The sequence below is a fragment of the Grampus griseus genome, assembly GCF_964374135.1.
Source record: "Grampus griseus genome assembly, chromosome: 6".
Lineage (NCBI taxonomy): Eukaryota > Metazoa > Chordata > Mammalia > Artiodactyla > Delphinidae > Grampus > Grampus griseus.
This window is the reverse complement of record NC_139000.1, coordinates 71,828,198-71,850,328: the sequence shown is the minus strand read 5'-3', so window position 1 is coordinate 71,850,328 and position 22,131 is coordinate 71,828,198. Positions and strand designations below refer to the sequence as shown.

Genomic DNA, 22,131 nt, shown 5'->3' with positions numbered 1-22,131 from the left:
AGGACATTGAATAGACCAAATAACACATATTTGCAGAATAAATCCCCCCTCTGGCATCCAGTTGTGACTCTGGCCTGAAGATCTTGAGCGTTCATTGCCTGACTGCTTGTTTCCATCTATCTCTTGGCTTTCCTCCAAGAGGCATATGCATGATCATATGTGGTTACTAATGACTATATTTTTGGCACCTTTCCTTACTTCTTCTTTTAGATGTGATCCTGTAACCTCTTAATGACTTTGTGCATGAATTAAGGGAAGTCCATTGTTGCCTTTATTCTTGGTGTTATTTACTCTGATCATCTGACTTAGCCATGTACTTGAATGCGTTATACCTTAATTAGAAAGACTTCTGACTTCCTACCCCAGATTTTCTTCCTGCTGGTCAGAGCCACTGTTGGGTATTATTCACCATGCCATTGGTATATGATGAACTGTATACCACGAAGAATGTCAGAAGTGGCCACCTGGCTGTTGTCATTTCTGTTGGCCATGTTGAGTAGGTCTTAGTTAATGTGTAGCCAACCTTGACAGATAAATAAGAGGATTCATTTGTTTGCGTTTTGGTCCGTTCTTTTTTTTTTTTTTTTTTTTTTTTTTTTTGTGGGCTGGTTCTTTTTATTTTTTATTTTTTATTTTTTTAAACATCTTTATTGGAGCATAATTGCTTTACAATGGTATGTTAGTTTCAGCTTCACAACAAAATGAATCAGTTATATATATACATATGTTCCCATATCTCTTCCCGCTTGCGTCACCCTCCCTCCCACCCTCCCTATCCCACCCCTCCAGGCGGTCACACAGCACCGAGCTGATCTCCCTGTGCTATGCGGCTGCTTCCCACTAGCTATTTACCTTACGTTTGGTAGTGTATACATGTCCATGCCTCTTTATTGCTTTGTCACCGTTTACCCTTCCCCCTCCCCATAGCCTCAAGTCCATTCTCTAGTAAGTCTGTGTCTTTATTCCTGTTTCACCCCTAGGTTTTTCATGACATTTTTTTTTTCTTAAATTCCATATATATGTGTTAGCATATGGTATTTGTCTCTCTCTTTCTGACTTACTTCACTCTGTATGACAGACTCTAGGTCTATCCACCTGGTCCGTTCTTAAATGTAGGAAACCAATCGTTTTTAGTCTCAGCAAGTCAAGAGATGGGTCATTTTCAAATAGAACAAGAAGTTACTTTGGTGAAATACTGCTTTGTCTTGGCCAGTGATGCATAGTGATTGTTCTTTCTTGATCTGATGGCAGTGAAATTCACTCTAATGACTGTTCCAATGCAGTGAAAGTTTTGTCCAGTCTTAATTTACTACTCCTGCTTCTACCTCAGTGATTCCCTTCCTCTGTTCTTGCTCTTCTTGAAATACAGACCGAAGAATAGTATCCTGATTCCTCAACTTACTTCCAAGGGCTGCACTCCCCTGACCTTTGCTGTGAATCTTGGGTTTTAGCCTGAGACAAGATGGCTTTAAAAAGCATGCTTGAGGGGGCTTCCCTGGTGGCGCAGTAGTTGAGAGTCTGCCTGCCGATGCAGGGGACACGGGTTCGTGCCCCGGTCCGGGAGGATCCCACATGCCGCGGAGCGGCTGGGCCTGTGAGCCATGGCCGCTGAGCCTGCGCGAACGGAGCCTGTGCTCCGCAACGGGAGAGACCACAACAGTGAGAGGGGCCCGCGTACCAAAAAAAAAAAAAAAAAGCATGCTTGAGCAGGGCTAAGGGTATAGAAAATCACATTTTTAAACCATTCTACTTCCCTTATATTGATGATTCTCAAGCAGAGATTGGCAATCAAAATCAAGTCAAGAAACTCTTTAAAATATGTCTTAGAGCGTACTCGAGTAAATTTCCACTGTCTTTACAGAAAGTGAAAAATTTAGGTTTGGGGCCATAGGCTCAAGGATGGCTTGAGAATCTCTCTTTTTTTTTGTTTTTTTTAAATCTATCTGAGATTAAAGTAGTAGATGATGGTAAAAATTTCTTTCCTTTTAGGTTGATCTGAAAGAGATTGCAGTCATAACTGCTCTGGACTAGGATGTTGCTTGTTACATAGTAGGTACTTTCTGAAAGTCTTGTCAGTGGTAAAATACAGTGCATTTCCTGCTAAGCAATTTATGTGTTAAATCTACTGTACTGAGAGAATTCTTTTAAAGAAACTTGCTCTTTATATGGGATAAAAGTATAGCAGGAAGTGGGTACCAAGAAACTCCTAGCAGTCCTAAATCAGGAAAACTTTTCAGCTTGTGATTGTAATTTCAAATTTTCATAATACAGAAATCCAGTTTAATGTTGAAATGGGAAAGCTGTGTACAATCTCCTGTTACCCTCTAGCATTTTAAACATTGGGAAGCAAGATGCTTCATTTCTGCTCAAATATATGTTCAGGCTCAGATGTTTAAGTTAGCAGTGGTAGTTTCCATGGCAGCAGTGACTTTGCCCTTTTATCTTTTTCTTCGACAGCTCAATATTTAGCATAGGTTGTCCAGAGGGATTATTATTCCTGGCTTTGTGTTCTTAAAGACTTTTTTGGGAGCCTTTGACTTCTCTGGGTGCAGGTGTGTTCCAGAGAAGCTCCCTGAGAGGTGGAATATGAGTCTGTTTTGTATACCCTTGTTTTCTTAGCATCTTGCACAGTATGCCTGTCATATCCAGTGAATCAGAGATGTTGCTTCTCTCTCCTGGGTGGTTTCTTCTGTACTCGCAGCTTCCTGAGACCTTGGCTGTGCTGGAAGAGAGGTGTTAACTCCCCAAGTGGTCTTGGTTTTTCACATTGGTGGTGAAGTTTGCTTTTTTAAACTGTGATGTGATGACAATGGACCACTCCTATATTCTCCTCTCTTCCTTCCTGAGGCTTGTGTTGTTTTAAACAAAGGCTTGTAGCTAGGATTTTTTTTTTTTTTTTTTAAAGCTGATTCAGCTTAACGCTTGAGCTCAAAATATAAGAATTAGTAGGTGTATCTGGAAAGGTGTGTCTGGAAAGGGATGTGTGCATATGTTAGTGGTGGGGAATGACAGCATACTATACGTCTGCCTTCCTTCCCCTTCATTATCAACCTGCGGTGACTTTGGCTCCTCCAGGTATGTAGAGTTGCAATAGAAGGTTTCCTGCATGGCAGGGAATATAAAACCACGTGAAAAATTCCATAAATAAATGGGATTTTTTTTTTTTTACTTGTCACCTTGAATTGCACTTCACAGCATTGATGCTCTTTCTTTTATGGATCTCTGTGCACATTTATTGCTGAAGAGACAAAGGTGAGTGTAGGCTAATAGGAGCACAGAGGAGGAGTGTCTGGCTCAACTGAGTGGTTCACAGAAGCCTTCCTGGAGGCGTTGTGCCTCCTTTTCATGTGCTGAGGATGTTTCCATTACCAGGAGAAGAAAGGTAGTGAGGCTCTTGCGGGTGGAGAAAAGACCGTGAGTAACAGTGGGAAGCAGCCTGTGTGTGGGAGGAACCGCTGGGAGATTGTTCGAGCCTCATGTGTGCAACGTGGAGGGGTGGGCATGGAGCGGTGGGCATGCCCGTGGAGGGGGAGGTGGGAACCAGGTCAAGTCCGATGATGCCTCACTGCAGACTGAGATGTTACTCTGTATGCAATGTGGGGTCAGTGAAGGCCTGAAAAAGAGAAATGGTCCTGGGATGCTGACTGTTTTTAGGTAGATCACTGTAGCAGTGGAATGGAGGATGGATTGGAGAAGGGACAAACCTGGAAGCAGAGATCAGGTAGGAGGCTTCAGATGGAGTCTCAGCGCTGGTTACAAATCCCAGTTTCTCTACTTAATAGCTGTATAGTTTTGAAATCCTTATTTGTAAATGGAAACTAATGTATATAGCTCATAGTGCACAAGGTGATTAAATGGGATTTTGTCTGTAAAATATGAAGCTTCAGGCCTTGCCCAGAATAAGGAATCAAGGAATGCTACTTTTCCTTCCTCACTTTTCCCTACTCTCTTTCAGTCATAGGATTCATTAAATTCTACTACAAGAGGCAGTCAGATCATCTTTCCTGTAGCAAAAGATACCCAGATCCTTCGGAGAGTTCAGGAGGATGCCTTTTGTATTTTTATTTTAAGTAAACATGATCTTAAAACCAACATTAGTGCAGTCTTAGAAAATGTGTAAATTCAGGTCATTTTGAAAATCATGATAGGAGAAAGATGGTAGGAGGCCATACAGTTGTGTGTGGATGTATATGGATCATTGCCCTGATTTGTGAATTGTAGCAACTGTGACACTATGCAGAACATCTTAGTGTGCAGATTATCGATCTAGCATACAATCATGGATGAGACTTCTGCGTTCTTTTTCTGCCTTGTATTGTAAATAATAAATCTGAATTTAAATAGAAGATGCTTATGTCATCCTTGGAGTTCTTAGCAAAAGGAACAGTGAGGTAGCAGTTTCTAATCTTAAATACTAAAATTCCAAGAGGCTGAGCAGCTGATGATGAGAAGATTGAATTGGGGAGGATGGAAGGCATGTGTACTCTTCTGTGCGTTGGGTGCGGGGTTTTACTCTTTAAAGTAAGGTAAATTAAAATAGACAAGGCTGTAATTCCGATGTGGAACATTTAGGCTATTGGCATCCTTTGTACTTAAATATAGTATTTGGAGGTCAGGGGTCGAAAATTGCAGCATTTTAAGTAAAAATTCTAATCCTCCTTAGTCACCATTTGTGACCATGTGCTAAATGTAGTTTAACATAGCATGTGCTTCAGGGGCCCTACACAGGAGTTGACAGTCATGATTGGGCAGTCTGCATACTTCACTTTCTGTCCGGTGTTCCCTTTTCAAGTTAAGAAGCTCCCAACACAGCTCTGCACCCTGTTGCCCATTGAGACATGGAAACAAAACAAAACAACTATGCCTTAACCTAAAAGACAGATGAGCAAGTTCTCTATGCCAACACTTTAAGGTGCATCTTCCTTTGCCCAGCAATAGTGATAATAGCACTTCAGAATTTGTAAAGTGCTTTGACATATCTGTCTAAATTATATGCATATAATTGAAGCTTTTATAGAGAACAGGCCCCTTTACCTCCTCTCCCTCTTACCAGAGTGGAAATAATTCAAAGGCTAGATGTGTGGGGTTTTTTCTTTGTTAAAATATAGCCTGTGGTTACACGTGCCCCCTTTCCCAACTTCAACCTATGGGTGATGGAGATTGCTTCTCTTCAACTTTTGGAACTATGCATGTACATACACAAATAGGTTCTGTATACATGTATATGCTCACACCCTTGCTTCATTGTTCATTTATACAAAGGGGGAACTTGCCTCAATGCACTTTTAAAGATCCTTAACTGTTTATTTAAAATATTCTTTACCTTAGTGATAAGAAGGTAATTTGCAAAGTGGGAAGTCTGACAGAAGTTGAAGTGACAGTCATTGACAGGGAACCCAAGCACCTTAACTCCTTTTTTTCTGTTAGAGAGGTATCCAAGATCTGGGATTGGGTGTGTATGCCCACTATGGATATAAGCAGGCAAGGTCTGAGGCTAAGAAAGACCTTACCCTCATCTGTAGTGTAACGCATTAATTTTCTTTTTCTTTTTAAACATTAACTCTTATTTTTTTCTTAGTTTTTCTTTTTTTTTTGGTAATGAAAAGCATCACTCGAGATAGATTCATTTATTTTGTGAAGGTAACACAAGTATGCACCATGGCCATGTGAAAAGAACTTAAAGAGTCTTGTTTTCTGTGTCTTAACACTTTAGAATGCTGATCCCTGGAAAGGGGTGAATCCATACGCTGAGAATCTTTTTCTTTTTCTTTTTTTTTTTGCGGTACGCGGGCCTCTCACTGTTGTGGCCTCTCCCGTTGCGGAGCACAGGCTCCGGACGCGCAGGCTCAGCGGCCATGGCTCACGGGCCTAGCCGCTCCACGGCATGTGGGATCTTCCCGGACCGGGGCATGAACCCATGTCCCCTGCATCGGCAGGTGGACTCTCAACCACTGCGCCACCAGGGAAGCCCTTTCTTTTTTTTAAATTAATTTTTATTGGAGTATAGTTGCTTTACAATGTTGTGTTAGTTTCTGCTATACAGGAAAGTGAATCAGCTATACGTATACATATATACACTTTTTAGATTTCCTTCCCATGATTTCCTTCCCATATATACACATATATACGTATACATATATACACTTTTTAGATTTCCTTCCCATGATTTAGGTCACTAAATCATTAGGTCATTTAGATCATTGAGTAGAATTCCCTGTGCTATGCAGTAGGTTCTCATTAGTTATCTGTTTTGTACCTAGTAGTGTATATATAAACATTAACTCTTACACACATTTCTAGGCAGCAGATTAACCAGAAATTTCCTTGTGATTCTCTCCTTTAGGCCCCCTCCCCCAATTGGAATCACTAGAAGTTAAAATAACACTTTGATTGCCAATCCTTGCCCCCTCTTGAAATGTAGTTAATAACCATAAGCTTAATTACCATAAGAAGTCACAGATGTATGTAGCTTGTTTTTTCTAGCTGCCATGTAGCTTTTAAAGAAAGCCATCTTTTGGGGAGGAGGGGAAGAGATGGACCAAAGGAAATAAAGTATCTTTCTTAGTGTGAATCATGTTTTTTAAGATGCTCCAACTTTCTGTACTAAATAATTCGTAGTCATGTTTCTAAATCAAACGCAGTTATCTCTTGGGAGTCTCAGGACTTTAAACATCAACTGAAAAGAAAAATACATTTCATAGGTGAATACCAGTGAAATGTTCTACATTTCAGAGAGGAAAGGAGCTGGCCCTCTGTGTTGATCAAGGTTTACACTCTCACAGTCCTTCCGTGGATGGGGGAGAGCCCCTTGTTCTATGCGCCACAATGCATTAATGAACTACAAGATTTTATATGTCCTAGGGTAGCGTCTCTTAATTTCAGTTTCTTTGAAGTTCAGTAGAAATATTTGTAGCCCCTCAGCATTATTAAGGAAATATGCCTTCTTCTGTTGACATTTTATTTTGTTCACTTTATTTTGGTATAAGCTACTTGGGGTTAAACACTAACTATAGTTTTTAGTTTTCTGTGTGATGACAGTTAAGAGTAAAATAACCTTAGTGGCCAGATGGAGTATTGTGGCCCTTTATAACACTTCTGAGTTAAAAAAAACCAACAATATTCGTGACCATAAACCTTCCTTGTCTTTTATACTCCCTTTAAGACTAGGCATACTTGCTGTTTTGGAGCTCAAATATGACAGTATTCTACTGTCTGTATCCTACAGAGGAGCTATGTTTTTAACCTACCTAATGAAAACACTCAACTAGTGGGATTAATTTGAGGATTTCCAATCAATCTTTCACAATTTGTACTACCCTGAGGGGGTTCCTGTTAGCTGTGACTTTTGTAGAAGAATGTGAAGTTAATCCAATTTCTATGTTGATTACTATTTTAACTGTCTTAATTTAGCAATTCAAATTTATCTGCCTATACCAAACAAGAACTCTGCTACAAAACTGTGGGAGTAGTTGATTTTATTCTTATTACGCTCATAACCTATTTTAGGTTCTACAGACAAATAATGGCATGGAAATTAATAATGCCCACTGAGGTTGGAATGATTCATCACTAGATGGTAGTGTATTCTAGCCTATAACCAAGATTGAGTTAACCCCTGGCTTAACCTTGCTATGGTGGAGGTGTGTAAATGACCCTGTTGAAGAATATGGATTTTAAAGTTTAATTACACGTCACAAAAATGTAACTTATTCTCGTTATCTTCATCTACTTTGTCTTTCACCTATTGGGGTGAACTTTGAGATTTCTTTTTATTTTGAATTCTGACAGCTTTAAGGGGCTGTCGTAGGTTACAAAGCCAATTTCTGACATGCTATACTCTTAGTAAGTAGTTTCATCTTTTAAGTTATTCTGAGTTTTTAAAAATTTTGCATTTTCTATTAAATGAATCACTTGCTTAATTCTTTAAAGAATTCATAGATAAAGTGGATAACGCTTGATTTAATATTATAAACCCAGATTTTCATATATTGGGTTTTCTTAAGGAGATCCCCCCCACCCCCAAAATAAGACATAACTTTCTATAGAAGTTTAATCCCTTTCTTAATCGTCATGTATTCCTAGTGCCCAGAAAGTAATAAATGAGTTGGTTTGTTTGAATGTGAACAGTTAGAATCTAAACCAGTTTCTTGATAATGAATTTAAATAGTTTACTGATGTAATTATAGTAAGTACTATAGTAAGTAATATGTTTCCTCCTGCCTAAGTCCACTTCTCACCCTGATCGGGGTCACTGTCATTCTACATCTTGGTTACTGCAATTATTTCTTGATTGATCTTCTTGTTTCCACAGTTGCTTAGTTCTTCCACACAACCATATCCAGTTTATTTTCACAATAGCCACGTGCTACTGTTTTTGCTCAAAACCTTTCTGTGGTTTCCTTTCTTTTTATGGTGACCTCTGATGGGGTTTAGGACACACTACCCCAAAGTACGGTACCTTGGCGTATTGACTATCTTAAGCTGAAGAAGTTTGAGAAAACTGCAGAAGCAGAAAGGTTATTCTGACCGTCTCTCTCTCTCTTCTTCCCTGAAACAGGTAATAAAATTCCCATGTGGAAGGTACCCTCCCTGTACCAGGAGGAAGGAAAACATTCCTATCACCCGTACAGGGATTTGGGACCTGGAAATCTGTATATGAGCAAACCTTATTAAACTAACCCATATCTTTTTAGTTTAATCCTTATCACTTACGACCCCCAGCCCAAACCCCTTTGTCTTGTCAATTCTTCACAACTTTATTGTTTATTTATCTAAAAGGTATATAAACTTTCTGCTCAGATCGCTTCTTTGGATCTTCATTCTCTTGTGAAGATTCCCATATACATGCACAAATTCGATAAAATTTGTATGCTTTTCTCCTGTTAGTTTGTCTTTGTCAGTTTAATTTGCAGACCCAGCCAGAACCCTAAGGGTGTTGAAGAAAACTTTTTCCTCCCCTGCACCTCCAAGATCCTATGTGGTCTGGCCTTATACCTCTTAGACTCATCTCCCTCTGGCCTCCTCCTAGCTTCACCCTAGCTGGTCTCTGCCTGGAGTGCTTCTCTTCTAGATATCCCTATGGGGATGTATTTATTTACTTTTAAATCTGTAACAAATAACCATGAACACTTGGTGCTTAAAAAAACACAGATTTATTATCTTACAGTTCTGAAGGGCAGAGTCCCCTGATGTGGGTCTCCTGGGCTGTCATCAAGGTATTGGCAGGGCTGCATTCCATCTGGAGATGCTAGGGGAGAATCTGTTTCCTTGCCTTTTTCAGCTTCTGGAGGCTGCCCACATTCTTTGGTTGATGGCTCCCTTCCATCTTCAAAGCTGGTGACTGTGGGTTGAGTCTTTTTCAGGTTGTACCACTCTGACACTGACTCTCCAGCTTCCCTCTTCCATTCATGTGGACTCTTCTGATTACACTGAGCCCACCTGGATAATCCAGGATAATCTTCCCATCTCAAGGTCATCTGATGAGCAACCTTAATTCCATCTGTATCTTAATTCCCTTGTCATGTAACGTAACATGTTCAAAGATTTCAGAGTTTAGGATGTGGGCATCTAAGGTGAGCCGTTATTCTGCCTACCACAAGGGCTGGCTTAACTGTCCTTTAAATCTTGGCCGAAAGCTCACCTTCTCAGTGAGATCTGCTGTTTAATACTGGAAAGTATCCATCCTCCATCTCCACATTTTCAGCACTCTTACTCTGCTCTACATTTTCTTTTATTCCAAAGCACACTTATTTCTAGCTAATGCACTGTTTTATACATGTGTACACCTATTGCAGATGTACACTCCAGGGTATTTCTTCATTGCTGTATCTCAAGTACCTAGGACAGTCCTTAGTTCATGGGAGTTGTGAACAGATGTTTGGTGGATGAATGGATGAGTGAACTGAGTGTGAAGATTAAGCCAGTCTTCTTCACTGGATCTTTGTTTTCCTGTTGCCCAGCATAGAAGCCAGATACGGACCTAGAATGAAGGAAGGGACTTGGGACCGACCCCCTAAACTCACTTGCTTTACTCTCTAACTGCAAAGCTTTTAATTCTGCCAGCTCTAGAACTACAAAACCTCAGAAAGACTGGCGTCAGAAAGACTGTGCAGTTTGCCTGTAGGAGCCATAAAGGGCTAAGAGACAGAGAAATGTTAACATTCACTGCCAGAGAACATTCTCCCTGTGACTTCTGCAGCTGTTTGGTGCAGTGTCTCTGGCAGCTCTTGGACCCTTGTTAGCCCCAAGGCCAAAAATCTGAGCTTGACAAGGCTGAGGAATCCTTGGAGCTGGTGAGGCAGCTAAAATGGTATGGGGGGGTAGGATGGGGAGTTGACAGGGATTCCAGGATTGAGGAGCTCTCTTGAAGTTTAAAGCCACAAATGTTTATTACTTTAGGAATGACAAAGCAAAGTGAAGAGGCTTAAAGAAAACAAACTAATGGCTTATTCTTAGAGCTGACATGTCTGCCCCATGAGTGCTTGGTTGACTCTTCTGTTGTTTTAATTCAGTAAAGCCAAATTTTATCCTGAAAATGCCACTTTAGTGATTTGAATGGGAAAGATAAAACATTCTGTAGGAATGGTGTCTGCTAGACAGATGACCCCACCTGCTGCTTACCCAGCTCTCATTTGTGAGCTCTCATTACTCACTTCACTGAGTATTTCGAGAGCTTTAGCTACTTGCCTTGAGTTCCTCAAAGGAAGATGCCTTTTGGCCAAGGCTGCTGTCTTTATCTTAGTGGGTTCTGCTCTTAAACTTTAAGACAAATTGCTTCCTTTCATCTTGTGACTTGGCCTTTAGAGAGGTTTGATGTCATCTGAGGGAAGGCTTTGCACTATACTGATTCTGCCCCGGTTCTGTGTTGCTCAAGGCATTGAGAACCCTCTAGCTGTAAATAAGTATCCAGACCAAGGTCACTTTATCCAGGCCAGACCTTTTGAGTGTGAGAGATGCTTGCCCTTTCCCCTAGCTATGATTCTTTTTAGAGATGTTACCTTTTGTGTTTGCTTATTACATTTTCTAGTTTCTATCAAATTAAAACCATTTGAGATCCACAGCTTAATTACGATGTTTTTAAATACCTTTGAGTTAAAATTTAATTTTTTCACATTTACCTGTACTTCTGCTGTTTTCTTGAAGTTAGACCCAGATTCCAGATGCCACAGCTCCATAACCCTGCTGGACAGAGGGTTACCATGTTTTTGGATTTGTCTTGGCTTCCGACTTTTTTGTCGTGGGCATATGGTCATAATAGGCTCTTGAAATAACAATCCACAACTGATCACTCAAAAGGTAGTTTCCTTTTTCGTGCCATTGAACAAGAATTTGGATTTCAGTGGGTGAGGGTGGCTGATGGAGTGTGCCAAAAAATGAAAATATGCTTTCCTGATTATCGATGGTTTGAAGTACTTGAAGTGAGATAGAAGAACAAGCTACCAAGTTTGCATGTTATTTAGAAAGGTGATTGCCCTTTCAAGCTCCAGTTTTTTAAAAAAGGAACTACTCTTGTCCTTACATCTGTTTTTGAATGCTTAGTCTGTACAAACCCCTGAAATGGAAGTGGGATAGGTATGACTGAGGGCCTTCCAGGCAGCTGGAACTGCATGAGCAAAGCCAGAAGAATGTATGGTTTTCAGTGCACTGTGATTGCATGAAGGACAAGGAGCAGTTCAGATTTTCAGATGCTTGAATAAGTGGGCTGGTAAAAGCAGTTGTAGAGGATCTCAGATGTTTATACTCTTAATAATATAAGTAGTTTGTACTTTATTTGATAGGCAGCAGAGAGCTGTTGAGAGTTGAGGAAAATCTACCTGGGAAGAGTGTAAAGTGGGGATTAGGATGATGGAGGGACCTTTTGGGAGGCTGTAATTTGGTGGTCCAGGTAAGAGATGAGGGCCCAGATCAGGATGGTATACGTCACAGTGGACAGACAGGCTGGTGCAGATAGGCAGGCCTCACCAGGGTATGTGCAGTGACCCTTTCAGCAGTCCTGCTGTGACTTTAAACCAGAGATCTGATCCCTGAATCAGGTGGGTTCTAGGTCTTGGAAACCTTTTTTTCCCCTTGCAGACAGTGTACTTAATGAGAATTCTCAGACTATATTTAGTATGTTTTTGATTAGCCATCTGTCTTGTTTGGTGGCTGTCTGAAGGAGGTTTGAAAATAGGAAAGAAGCTGATTACTTTAGTTTTCAGAATTTTTTATTAGGAAGTTTGGAAAATAGAGACTTTTCTTTTTCTCTTCATGTGACCAGGAAACTGTTAGTCCCAGCTATAAGCAGTCAAGCAGTAGCATTGGTTTCCTAAAATCCATTATTGTAAGAAACTTAAGATATGAAAGTACATAGAGGGCCATTTAAGTAAAAAAGGAAAAAAATTCCATTTTAAAAGTCTTTATAGAAATTTGGAAGTAAGCTATGAGTGAAAACATAAAGGCCACTTCCTCGCCTGTCCTCCACTCCCTTCAAAATCCATGCTCCCACCAAACTAACAACTCATCATTATCTCTCGGAACCCAGGGAAAGTTTAGAATATTCTAGACTGATCTGTGCTCAAGTGTCTTTTCATAAATTATTTCATGGAGGATAACAAGAGTTAGTCTCAGTTGACACAATTGATGTCTAAATTAAGAGACGAACATATATTGAGACATTTTTTTTTTAAGCTTTAAAATTAATGGTTCTTTGTTGCTGGAATATGGCCTTTTATTTTCCTTCCAAAGAGTTTCAGAGCCAGTAGAATCTATAAATAGTGCACAGCCTGGTTGTCTGTGGTAGATTGAGTAGAGCAGAATTGCCTGTCCTTAAGCGAAGGGGAAGTAGCTTTACATTTTTAGTAACTGAATTGTTGGCCAGCATAAAGGTAAGGGCCATGTGAGCAACTTATTTATAACTTCCCATAAAGGTATGTGTCTGCCTCAAGCAGAGAAACTGTCTGGGGTGCTTGAAATGTAAAAGTGCAGTAGAATCATTTTCCATACACAGCCTTCCTAGCTAGTTGGTGCAATAAAGTGATTGTTCGCATCCCTGGGGCTTTCAGAAAGAGGGGTGTCAATAGATTAGCTCATTAGCGTCCGCTTCCTGTGGAATGGAAGGGATGAGGCGATTAAATTCGAATCTATGGTTTTATGTAGTGAAGAATGTTTAGGTATTAACTCCTGAGGGTATGGAGGACATAAATTTAAGCTTGGTTTAACCTGTTAGGTGTGGTCCTCCTAACTGTTCTACCCATGTAGTCTAACCACAATTAGGTTCTTGTCAAAATACTTGATGGCTATGAAAGCACTTTATTTTTTCACAGGTTCAGTTCAACTGTGTGTTCTTTTTTTTTTTTTTTTTAAATAAAGGACATAGAATCAGACTGAATTCCCTGGTAACAGTGGGAGAAGGGAAGAAGAGTAAAACATTTTCATGGCATCCCGTAAAGTGTATGTTAAACCCTTTAGATAGATGCCGGAAAATGGAATCTGTTGTCACATGTTACAAATTTCATCGCACTTGCCTCAAGAGTAAATAACGTACAGCCAGGTTTAACTCTAAGGATGAAATTTTTATAATCATAAATATGCACATAAAAGACATTTTCAGCCCTCCTTTGTTACTCATTTATTTTCATAGACCGAGTTTTTCTGAATATTATGTTGACCATTTAAAGCATCTGCGTATATGGCTAAAATGTAAACCTTGGCTTTTGTGCCAGTATTGTGGCTCTGTTTAGTATTTGGGCAAGTTGTAATAAGTGGTAAATGGCCCATTAACTATATTGGAGGCCTCATAGCAACACTCATTTCAAATTGTGCTGGGTTTACAATTTACATATTAAAAAATGTTCACTTGATTTCGTTCAGGGACAAAGCTGACATCCTATATAAACATTGCTTCAAACGATCCTATTTATTGGTCCAATTATTTCAATTGAAGGATGCTGGTTTACTGCCTCTTAGTATATGTGAACAATTCTCAGCAAAACTGTTAGAGATCCTTTGACTATAGTGGCAGAAAAATCTCACAGGGTTTTGATTCACTTTTAATTTTAAGTCCCAGGATTAAGGATCATTTATTTATAGTATAATGTGACAGTGTGGGCAAATATAGCTTCTCTTAATGCCCTTTTGATATTTTGGGGAAAGAGTGCTTTTATGCAAAGCATTCACTAATGACTGCCTTTTCTCACTCTAAATATAATTTCATTCACATTTCCTCCCTTCTCCCACATCCTTAAGAGATAGGACAGCATGCAGCGTTTTGCTTCATTTTATTATTTAAAAAAAATTTTTTTAAGATGTGGTTTAAGGTAGTTCTTTAGGATAGATGCCAAGGTAACTAGTTAATACTGTTTTAAAATCAGGCTCTTAATTAAAAATGCTTAATTTGTGCAAGAAAACTACATGTTAAAATGAATTTGGAAAGATTAGATTGGAATTGCCTCAAATTCAATTAAGCCACACTGCATGGACGTGCTGGGAATATCAATACAATCACTGTAAATTTTGTACAAACTGATTTGTTGCATTATCTTGCTCATCTAACATACGGTACTTTTTGTGTCCATATTGCAGACGGCAACTCCAAACTAACATGGCAGTCAGACTGTGTGATGTGGCTTCTCTGCTTAGAAGTGGTTCGTGGGCAGCAGAGCCTTGGACCGGGGTCTGTGGGATTTTTCTTAAATTCTGTAGGCTACTTTTTTTTAGCATGTTGCAGGAGTGCTGAGGCCATACCAAACACTTGAACTTTTCATTTGGCGTACTAATTATTCTTACATTTAACCTATTGTGGTATGGCCATCATTAGGATGTAAAGCACATTGCAATTTTAGTGGTACATGTAGCATCAGAACCTGCTTTTGTATGTAACTTTTTATTATCTTATTTAGGATTTAGTACAGCCTCAAAAGAGTGACAAGCTTTTTTTAAAAAAAAAAAAGTTTTGGTATGGTCTGAATACTAAGTTACCGTAATTCTTTACATTCTGTTTACTATGTATTTTTTTGGTTACTAAATTTTGAAGTTATTTATAATTCCTGATGCTTAAAAAAAAATGTCGAAATTGTAAATCTGGCTGAAAATTATTTGCCCAGTAACTGTTGAAAGAGTTTGCATTCTGTGAACAGTTGTGTTGAGCCTATCAATGGAATATGCATTATTTGTAAAATATAGCACATTAGTATCATTTTATTCTGAGCAGATGGTCCTATAGCTGAGAGATGCTGTAATTTTCAGCGCACACAGCCTACTGCAGCTGTTCACTTGAATGTTGGCTTAGGAGCTCATTCTTGCCACCTGAACATGGAAATAAATGTGCAATTAAGTGAGGAGTGTTTGTTGTCCTTGCTAAATCCTGCTAATTTCTGTCAATGAACGCTTATATATTTCAAATGCCATCCCAGTGAGCTTTAGTCCGAATCTCTTATTTGGGTCTCATATAGTCTCCACATATACCCTAAGGTTTGAATAGTGATTTGTTTTAATTGGCCTTGGCCACTCTCATCTTGTAGCTCATTGTTTTCCTAACTGCTGGGCAGAGGTTAATCCCACAAGCATTTTGCTGTGGAAAGAGTGACCCATGGCTAATATTCTATAAAGTGAAACAGTTATGGTTTATTAGGAAATCTGAAACCTCCTTTCTCAGTGTCAGATAAATTTGTTAATTATAATAAAATGCATATCTTGAATTGTTTCGGGTTTTTTAAAATATAGATTTCCAAAGGTTCCTTTATTTTCCTTCCCCCCCCCCCACCCCCAAAGTATTCTCTGAAAATACTTGCTCAAGAGAGGTAGCTTGCAGTTTGCAGAGTAAACAACCCATTTCTTTGAAAAGGAGATGAAGTTATGGAAGGGTTATAGGTGGTTTGGTATTTCATAGATAGCCTGGATTTTTGTCTCCTATTTTTTATCCTGATAACACTGATTCTTGTCCAGTCTGACCAGTCTCAATCTGTCCTATGCTGGCTTCTTTTATAAATATCTCTTGGCAGTAGAGATTTCTTCCTATTGCTTATCCACGGTTGTGCCCTTTTATTTTTCTTAGGCAATATGCTTTTAAAAGACTTTTTTTCTCTTTTCTTGTAACAGTCTTTGCCTCTACTTTGCTTTTTTTATTTTACCTCAAATTCTTTGCCTTTTATATGTTAAAACTTCCCTAAAACTAGCATCCTATCTATTCAAAATTGTCAATTTTGAGAAGTACTTCTTTGTGGAGCTGAGAGATGGATGAAGTATGAAGGATAATCCTTTCAGTGATGCTTTGATTTTTTTGGATTCCCCTACAAGCTTGGCTGTCCAAAGTAGATAGCTATTGGAGGATGGTTTTAGAGAATTTGGGGCTGTGGTTTGTAGCTCTGTTGCTCAAAGAGCATAGGATTGGTTTTTAGGAAACTAGATCCAAATTTGCTTACTAAGTGATTTTTAGAGTAGCCTGAAGAGTTTGAGGCCAATTCCCCCAACTCTGCTATTTATTCTGTATCTGGAGTTTATAGATACCTTATCACTTGCATTTTCAACAGGCTTACATGCTCAAATGAAAATTCCTTGGGCTCGTCTGTTTGCAAAAGTTGATATATTTACATTGTTGTTTGGTGGACTGGATAGGGATTTTTTTATTTTTATTTTTCCTTTAAAGTCAGAGTCAAGGCAAAATACCATTTTGAATTGTTTGGGGATTTTATTTTGACGCTGTAGGTCAGCTACCTTGTTGGTGATCTTTAGCTGCCAAGGTTGACAAGAATGGCTTGTTAGATTCTACAAGGTACACTAAGTACTCAGTTTATTATTCCCCAAGTTATCCTACAAACCCTTTTGACGCCCTAACATATAACATTTGCTATTTTCTTATTTCTTACCAACGATAGAGGTATAAGATATTGTCAATTAAAAACATTTTCAATATGTAACCAAAACAGTACATGTTGACAAATTTATATTTTTTTAAAGTACTCTTGCTTCTTGATTTTAAGTTAATGGATGTGTCAGTTTTAGAATATTTGAACTTTTAGGCTAACTGAATATCTCTGCAAAGTTAGGTAGACCATTTTTGGGGGCTTGTTTTTGGCAGCATGTTAAGCACTTTTATTTTCTGGTATTTTTAGTCAGGGTTTAATTCTATGCTCTTTGGTACTAAATTTCCTCAAGTCTGTGGACACATAGCAGGTGAGTAAGGGTATGTGAGTAGACCCAGAATGCGGTTCTAGAGAATGTTAAAGATTTAAATTGTGCTTATGTGCATGTATGGAATATGTATGTGAAAAGTACAATTGTGATCTTAAATCGAATAGCTTAATGTGAAGTAAGAATTGCATAGGTGTCGCACTTTTTGAAGCTTTGTTGTAATTTCAGCTGAACGACTTGTGTTTAGTGACAAGTGTTTAAATTCTTCGATGGAATCTCTAATAGTTTGTGAAATATGAATTCTGACATTTCTTATCTTCTGTTTTTAGCAGGTAATTGCTGCCATGGAAACACAACTGTCTAATGGGCCAACTTGCAATAACACAGCCAACGGTCCGACCACTATAAACAACAACTGCTCGTCACCAGTGGACTCCGGGAACACAGAGGACAGCAAGACCAACTTAATAGTCAACTATCTTCCTCAGAACATGACACAGGAGGAACTAAAGAGTCTTTTTGGGAGCATCGGTGAGATAGAGTCCTGTAAGCTTGTAAGGGACAAGATAACAGGTATGCAGTTTTATGTAAGGTTCCTCACGTGTAGAGGATTGTGTTTTAAGGTATGGGAAAATAAGTTTACTGCTTGTAAATGATTCAGTGCTCGAGTTTTACACATCTAGATTTTCTCTCTGTTTCTGGCTACATCAACAGTATGAAACTTAGTTTTAGAGAGTTTTAAGTTTTCCTTTTAAAGCATCAAATAATATAATAACTAGACTTTTTTATAATCTGAACTATACAATAACATCTTTGAAAAATGCTTTAAAGGTGTGTGTGTGGCTGGAGCAGCAAGTATCATGTTAACCTTTAGTTTTGAGATCTTTGAGCTTACATGATTTAGCATTTCAACAATGAAATACAAGGAGAATTGTTTTAGGAGAGGAAAAAACCTCTTAAAATGTCCTTTTTCTTAAGTCTCTATAGTCCTCCATTTGTATGGCCAAGTAAATGGTAATATTGACATTGTCAGTACGTAAATATTTGTACTGATACAATTTGAGTTTGGTAAGATCTTAGCTTCTGGAAAAAGTGGTATATGAGTGCTCCTCTTATAAAGGTAAGAATGAAAAGATGAGTATTTAGCCTTTAATGATGGTATATTTTGAATATTGGGTAGTGGAAAATCTCCTTAGTGTTTTGTAAGATTTGACTAAATTTTTAGAGTAAGGCAAAACCTAATTAAGGAGAGTGTTCTTGGCAGAGAAGGGTTAATGCTTCCTGCGGGAGTTGTTTTTAAACACTGAAAACAAATGAAGTGTAGACAGACTCTAGCTTTTTCATGTTACTGTTAAATTTGAGTGATGGTGTGTATTAAATGGCTTATAACCAAAATATTAAGCTAAATATTTGAAATGAGGACAGGATACTTAAAGGCAGTTTGAGGAGTTGGACGAGGAGTCTGAACTTTGACTGGTCGTATGATGTTGGTCACGTCAACCCTTGGCTTGAGCTTCAGGTTTCCCTTGGTAAAATGAGGTAGAAGGCAGAGGAAGGGGCGCCTAGCTAATTTCTGAGGCCAATTCTGACTTTTTCTGAGACGGTACCTTTAGCTGTTCTTTTATCAAGACAGCAGGGCTTATTGTCTCCAGGGTGACTTAGAGCTGTCACCTGGGCTTGGCCTCATAGTCGTATTTACTTGAGATACAGATTGAGGTTCACAGAGAGAATTTATTCATTAAACTCAAGTAAACCAAGTAAAAACTAAGTAAAACCTGGTTGTCATCAATCCATACATAATTATATTGTAACTAATTATGTTACTTAGACGTTCACCATGATTATCAGGAAGGTTTCTTTTTTGTTTTTGAATATTGATGTTTGAATGGATGAGATTTTTCCATTTCTTTTTCCAAAATCAGTGTGAGCAGCATATGTAAAATTTAGACGTGAAATTTATTAAAGAAACAGTTTTTGAAAAGTTGGGAAAAGTAGAGAACAAAGGCTTTTTATTACATGTGTCTGTCCTGGTACTGAATTTTATTTTATGTTTTTAGCAAAACAGCATCCTTTTATATGTGAATTTTGCAGTCTCTTCAACATAAATGTGATAAATGGTTTGAAGGTTTTGACATAAATGATGAGGTTTCTGGTTTGATTGCTTAGTAGTTATTCTTATTATTTAAAAAAATGTTGCTTGAACTAGGCATAAAGGTCACATTTTTTGTTATGGTAGATGAAAACAGTAAACCAATCATACATCCTTTGTATTAGGCATTTTCCACAGGAAACATTGCACAGATTTTCATCTCTTACCTCTGGTCAGTCTTGAATTATCTTACTCTTCTGTAAACCTTTTACTAGAACTATTATGTGGCAAAATTGGATAAATTTGACTTCTGTATCTTCAGACCCTTTGCTTCTCTGGCTTTACGTGGAGGATGGTAGTAATAGAACCACAGCGCATGGGTAATCTGAAAGAGTACCTGGTTAGATACTTAGATACTGGCAAAGTGTGTTAACATTTGTTGTCCATTTCTTTCACTCTCTCACCCCATTGCCTTTTCAGGGAGAGCTGGATAATGGAGGTTTCCACCATAGTGAAATTTCTGTTTAAAATCTCTCATAAGCTGAGTACCCAAGAAAATGAACAGTGAGCACCAAGGTCAAAAGATGTTTTTTCTAAGCGTAGTTCCATGATTTAGTCATAAATATTCCTCAAAATAACTGTTGCACTGGCAGACAAGTTTGAGAAAAATCTGTACTCTGTAGTTTTTAAGAACCATATTGCAGATCATTAACATAATAAAAACTATATTAAAATCCTGCAGTAAAGAAACCAGTTTGATTTACAGTTCCCCAGTCTTATTTAATCACAGAACTCATGGCGGCGGGTGTGTGGAAATACCTCCTTGACACTAGATTTCCATCGAACGTGTTGCTTTGGAAGTCATTTGTTAACTGGTTATCAGAAAATCTGTAATTCTTCCATAAAACTTGTTCACGTCAATAAAATATGAGCATGTTTCGTAAAATGAACATCCATGATAATGAACTATAAATTAAAAAGTTGAGTAGGCACATCGGAATACTAAGGACCTCTTCTAGTAACCCTGTTTTGATTTGGCCCACTAATGTCTTATTCTTGGTATGTGTTAAATCAGTATTTAGACGGGTCTGAATTGTTTAGCTTCAAACATAAAATTACCTTAGTTTTTTTTTTTTTTGTTATTCTGAGTTTCTTAGTAAGTACTTGTATTGAACAAAATAGTCTAGTACGTAGATTTCTAAAACTGGGTTTTGAATTGTTGCACCTGGCAAAGTGGGCATGTCTTCTGAAGAAGCTACTATTAACATATCTGTAAAAAGGTTTTGAAAGAATCTGTGGGGATTTGGACCCTGCCCTGTGGCATTTAGCATTAGTCATCTTGAGCAGTTTTTCAGTATATGTTTTTAGGGTCAGGGCAGAGTTTCTCAGTCCCTCTCTAATTATCCAACTTATTCTACCTCCTGGGGAGCTACCAGGGCAGTTCCTGGTATCTGATTTTGTAGGAGCGGGAGCATTAATTGATTGGGTTGTAAGAAGACTGGGATCACTCTGTGGGAAGAAAATTTAAATCCCTCCTTTTCACTTTTCTTAAGTCTTTCCTTACTTACATGGTGCTAAAACTAAGAAACTGTGTTTCAGGTACAAAATACCTAGTTAGGAAAGTATGTACCTCTTTCCTAAGTCCTAAAAGAGAGTATGTCATTTTTAGATTGTGTCATTGTTAGCAAATTAATGTCACTATTTTGATAGAATGAGGATTAGGGCAATACATTAAGAAATGTGTTCAGTTTCAAATACAATTATCTTCTCTCTAGTCGAAATTCTATTTATTATGTTGTTCATCAGGCTTGCTTTGGGCTTATGCCAGCTTTATGCTTCACCCTGTTTCCTATCTATAGGCATTAATTATGAGAAGCTAATGCTGTTTGTACAACTTAGCTGATGTCGGTCTGTCCCTTTGAGTTCTCAAATGCACTTCAGAGTCCTTGACACCTGCTGATGCTGCAGGAGTGAAATGGATTTTATGAAGCAGGGAATGAATAATAGAGTGTTGAGAGTCAGAAAAACCCTTGAGGTGACCTTAGCCAACTCCCTCGCTGACAGGTGAGGAGAGGCCCAGCTTTGTTGACATGTTGAGTCCAAGACTACACATCTATTAAATGGCAGAGCAGGGACCCTAATTCTGGTTTTCTCATTCTTCCCTAGCATGTTTCCTCCTTGCCTTTGTTGGAGGGCCAGAACTCACTCTTTAAAAGCTAAGCACAGGACCAGCTGATGAATTTCTAGTGAGACGTATAACTTGTACAGGGGTCACGAAGGGGCGTCTTCTGGTGAGTGGTGAGTCTCCCACAGGAGGAGAGTGGAAGATTTTTGAGGGTCAAGGAGTGAGGGATACATAAAACTAATGAAAGCATCCATGCTTCTCTAGAAACTTTAAATCTATGGTTGTCAATTCAGATAGTCTAGCCCTGTGGTTCCCAAGTCTGGCTGCATATCTTTACCTGAGGGAGTTTTAAATAATAAAGATTTCAGGGCTTCCCTGGTGGTGCAGTGGTTGAGAATCTGCCTGCTAATGCAGGGGACACGGGTTCGAGCCCTGGTCTGGGAGGATCCCACATGCCGCAGAGCAACTGGGCCCGTGAGCCACAACTACTGAGCCTGCGCATCTGGAGCCTGTGCTCCGCAACAAGAAAGGCCACGATACTGAGAGGCCCACACACCGCAATGAAGAGTGGCCCCTACTTGCCACAACTAGAGAAAGCCCTCGCACAGAAACGAAGACCCAACACAGCAAAAATAAAAACATAAATAAATTAATAAACTCCTACCCCCAACATCTTCTTAAAAAAAAAAATAATAAAGATTTCAGAGGCCCTGGGAATCTGTTGTCAGGAAAGCTCCCTAGGTGATTTGATGGGCAAGTGAGCAGTTTGGGGAATCATAGTCTTTATGGTCAGTAGAGTACCTGCATTGGA

General features: G+C 38.8%; 1 protein-coding gene across 7 annotated transcripts in view; it reads left to right on the top strand.

Moving 5' to 3' along the window:
- Nucleotides 1-22,131, top strand: part of ELAVL2 (ELAV like RNA binding protein 2) — a gene marked incomplete at both ends in the record, with an annotated part of 129,568 nt that overhangs the window by 43,185 nt on the left and 64,252 nt on the right. For 3 of the 7 annotated variants that reach the window (XM_082657534.1, XM_082657533.1, XM_082657530.1), the window contains 2 exons: nucleotides 14,579-14,650; nucleotides 17,436-17,679. In XM_082657534.1, coding sequence (XP_082513660.1) covers nucleotides 14,579-14,650; nucleotides 17,436-17,679 — 316 coding nt within the window. Of the gene's footprint in view, nucleotides 1-14,559; nucleotides 14,676-17,435; nucleotides 17,680-22,131 lie in introns of those variants that run through there. The other 4 variants (XM_082657532.1, XM_082657531.1, XM_082657528.1 and 1 more) reach the window with 3 other exon arrangements.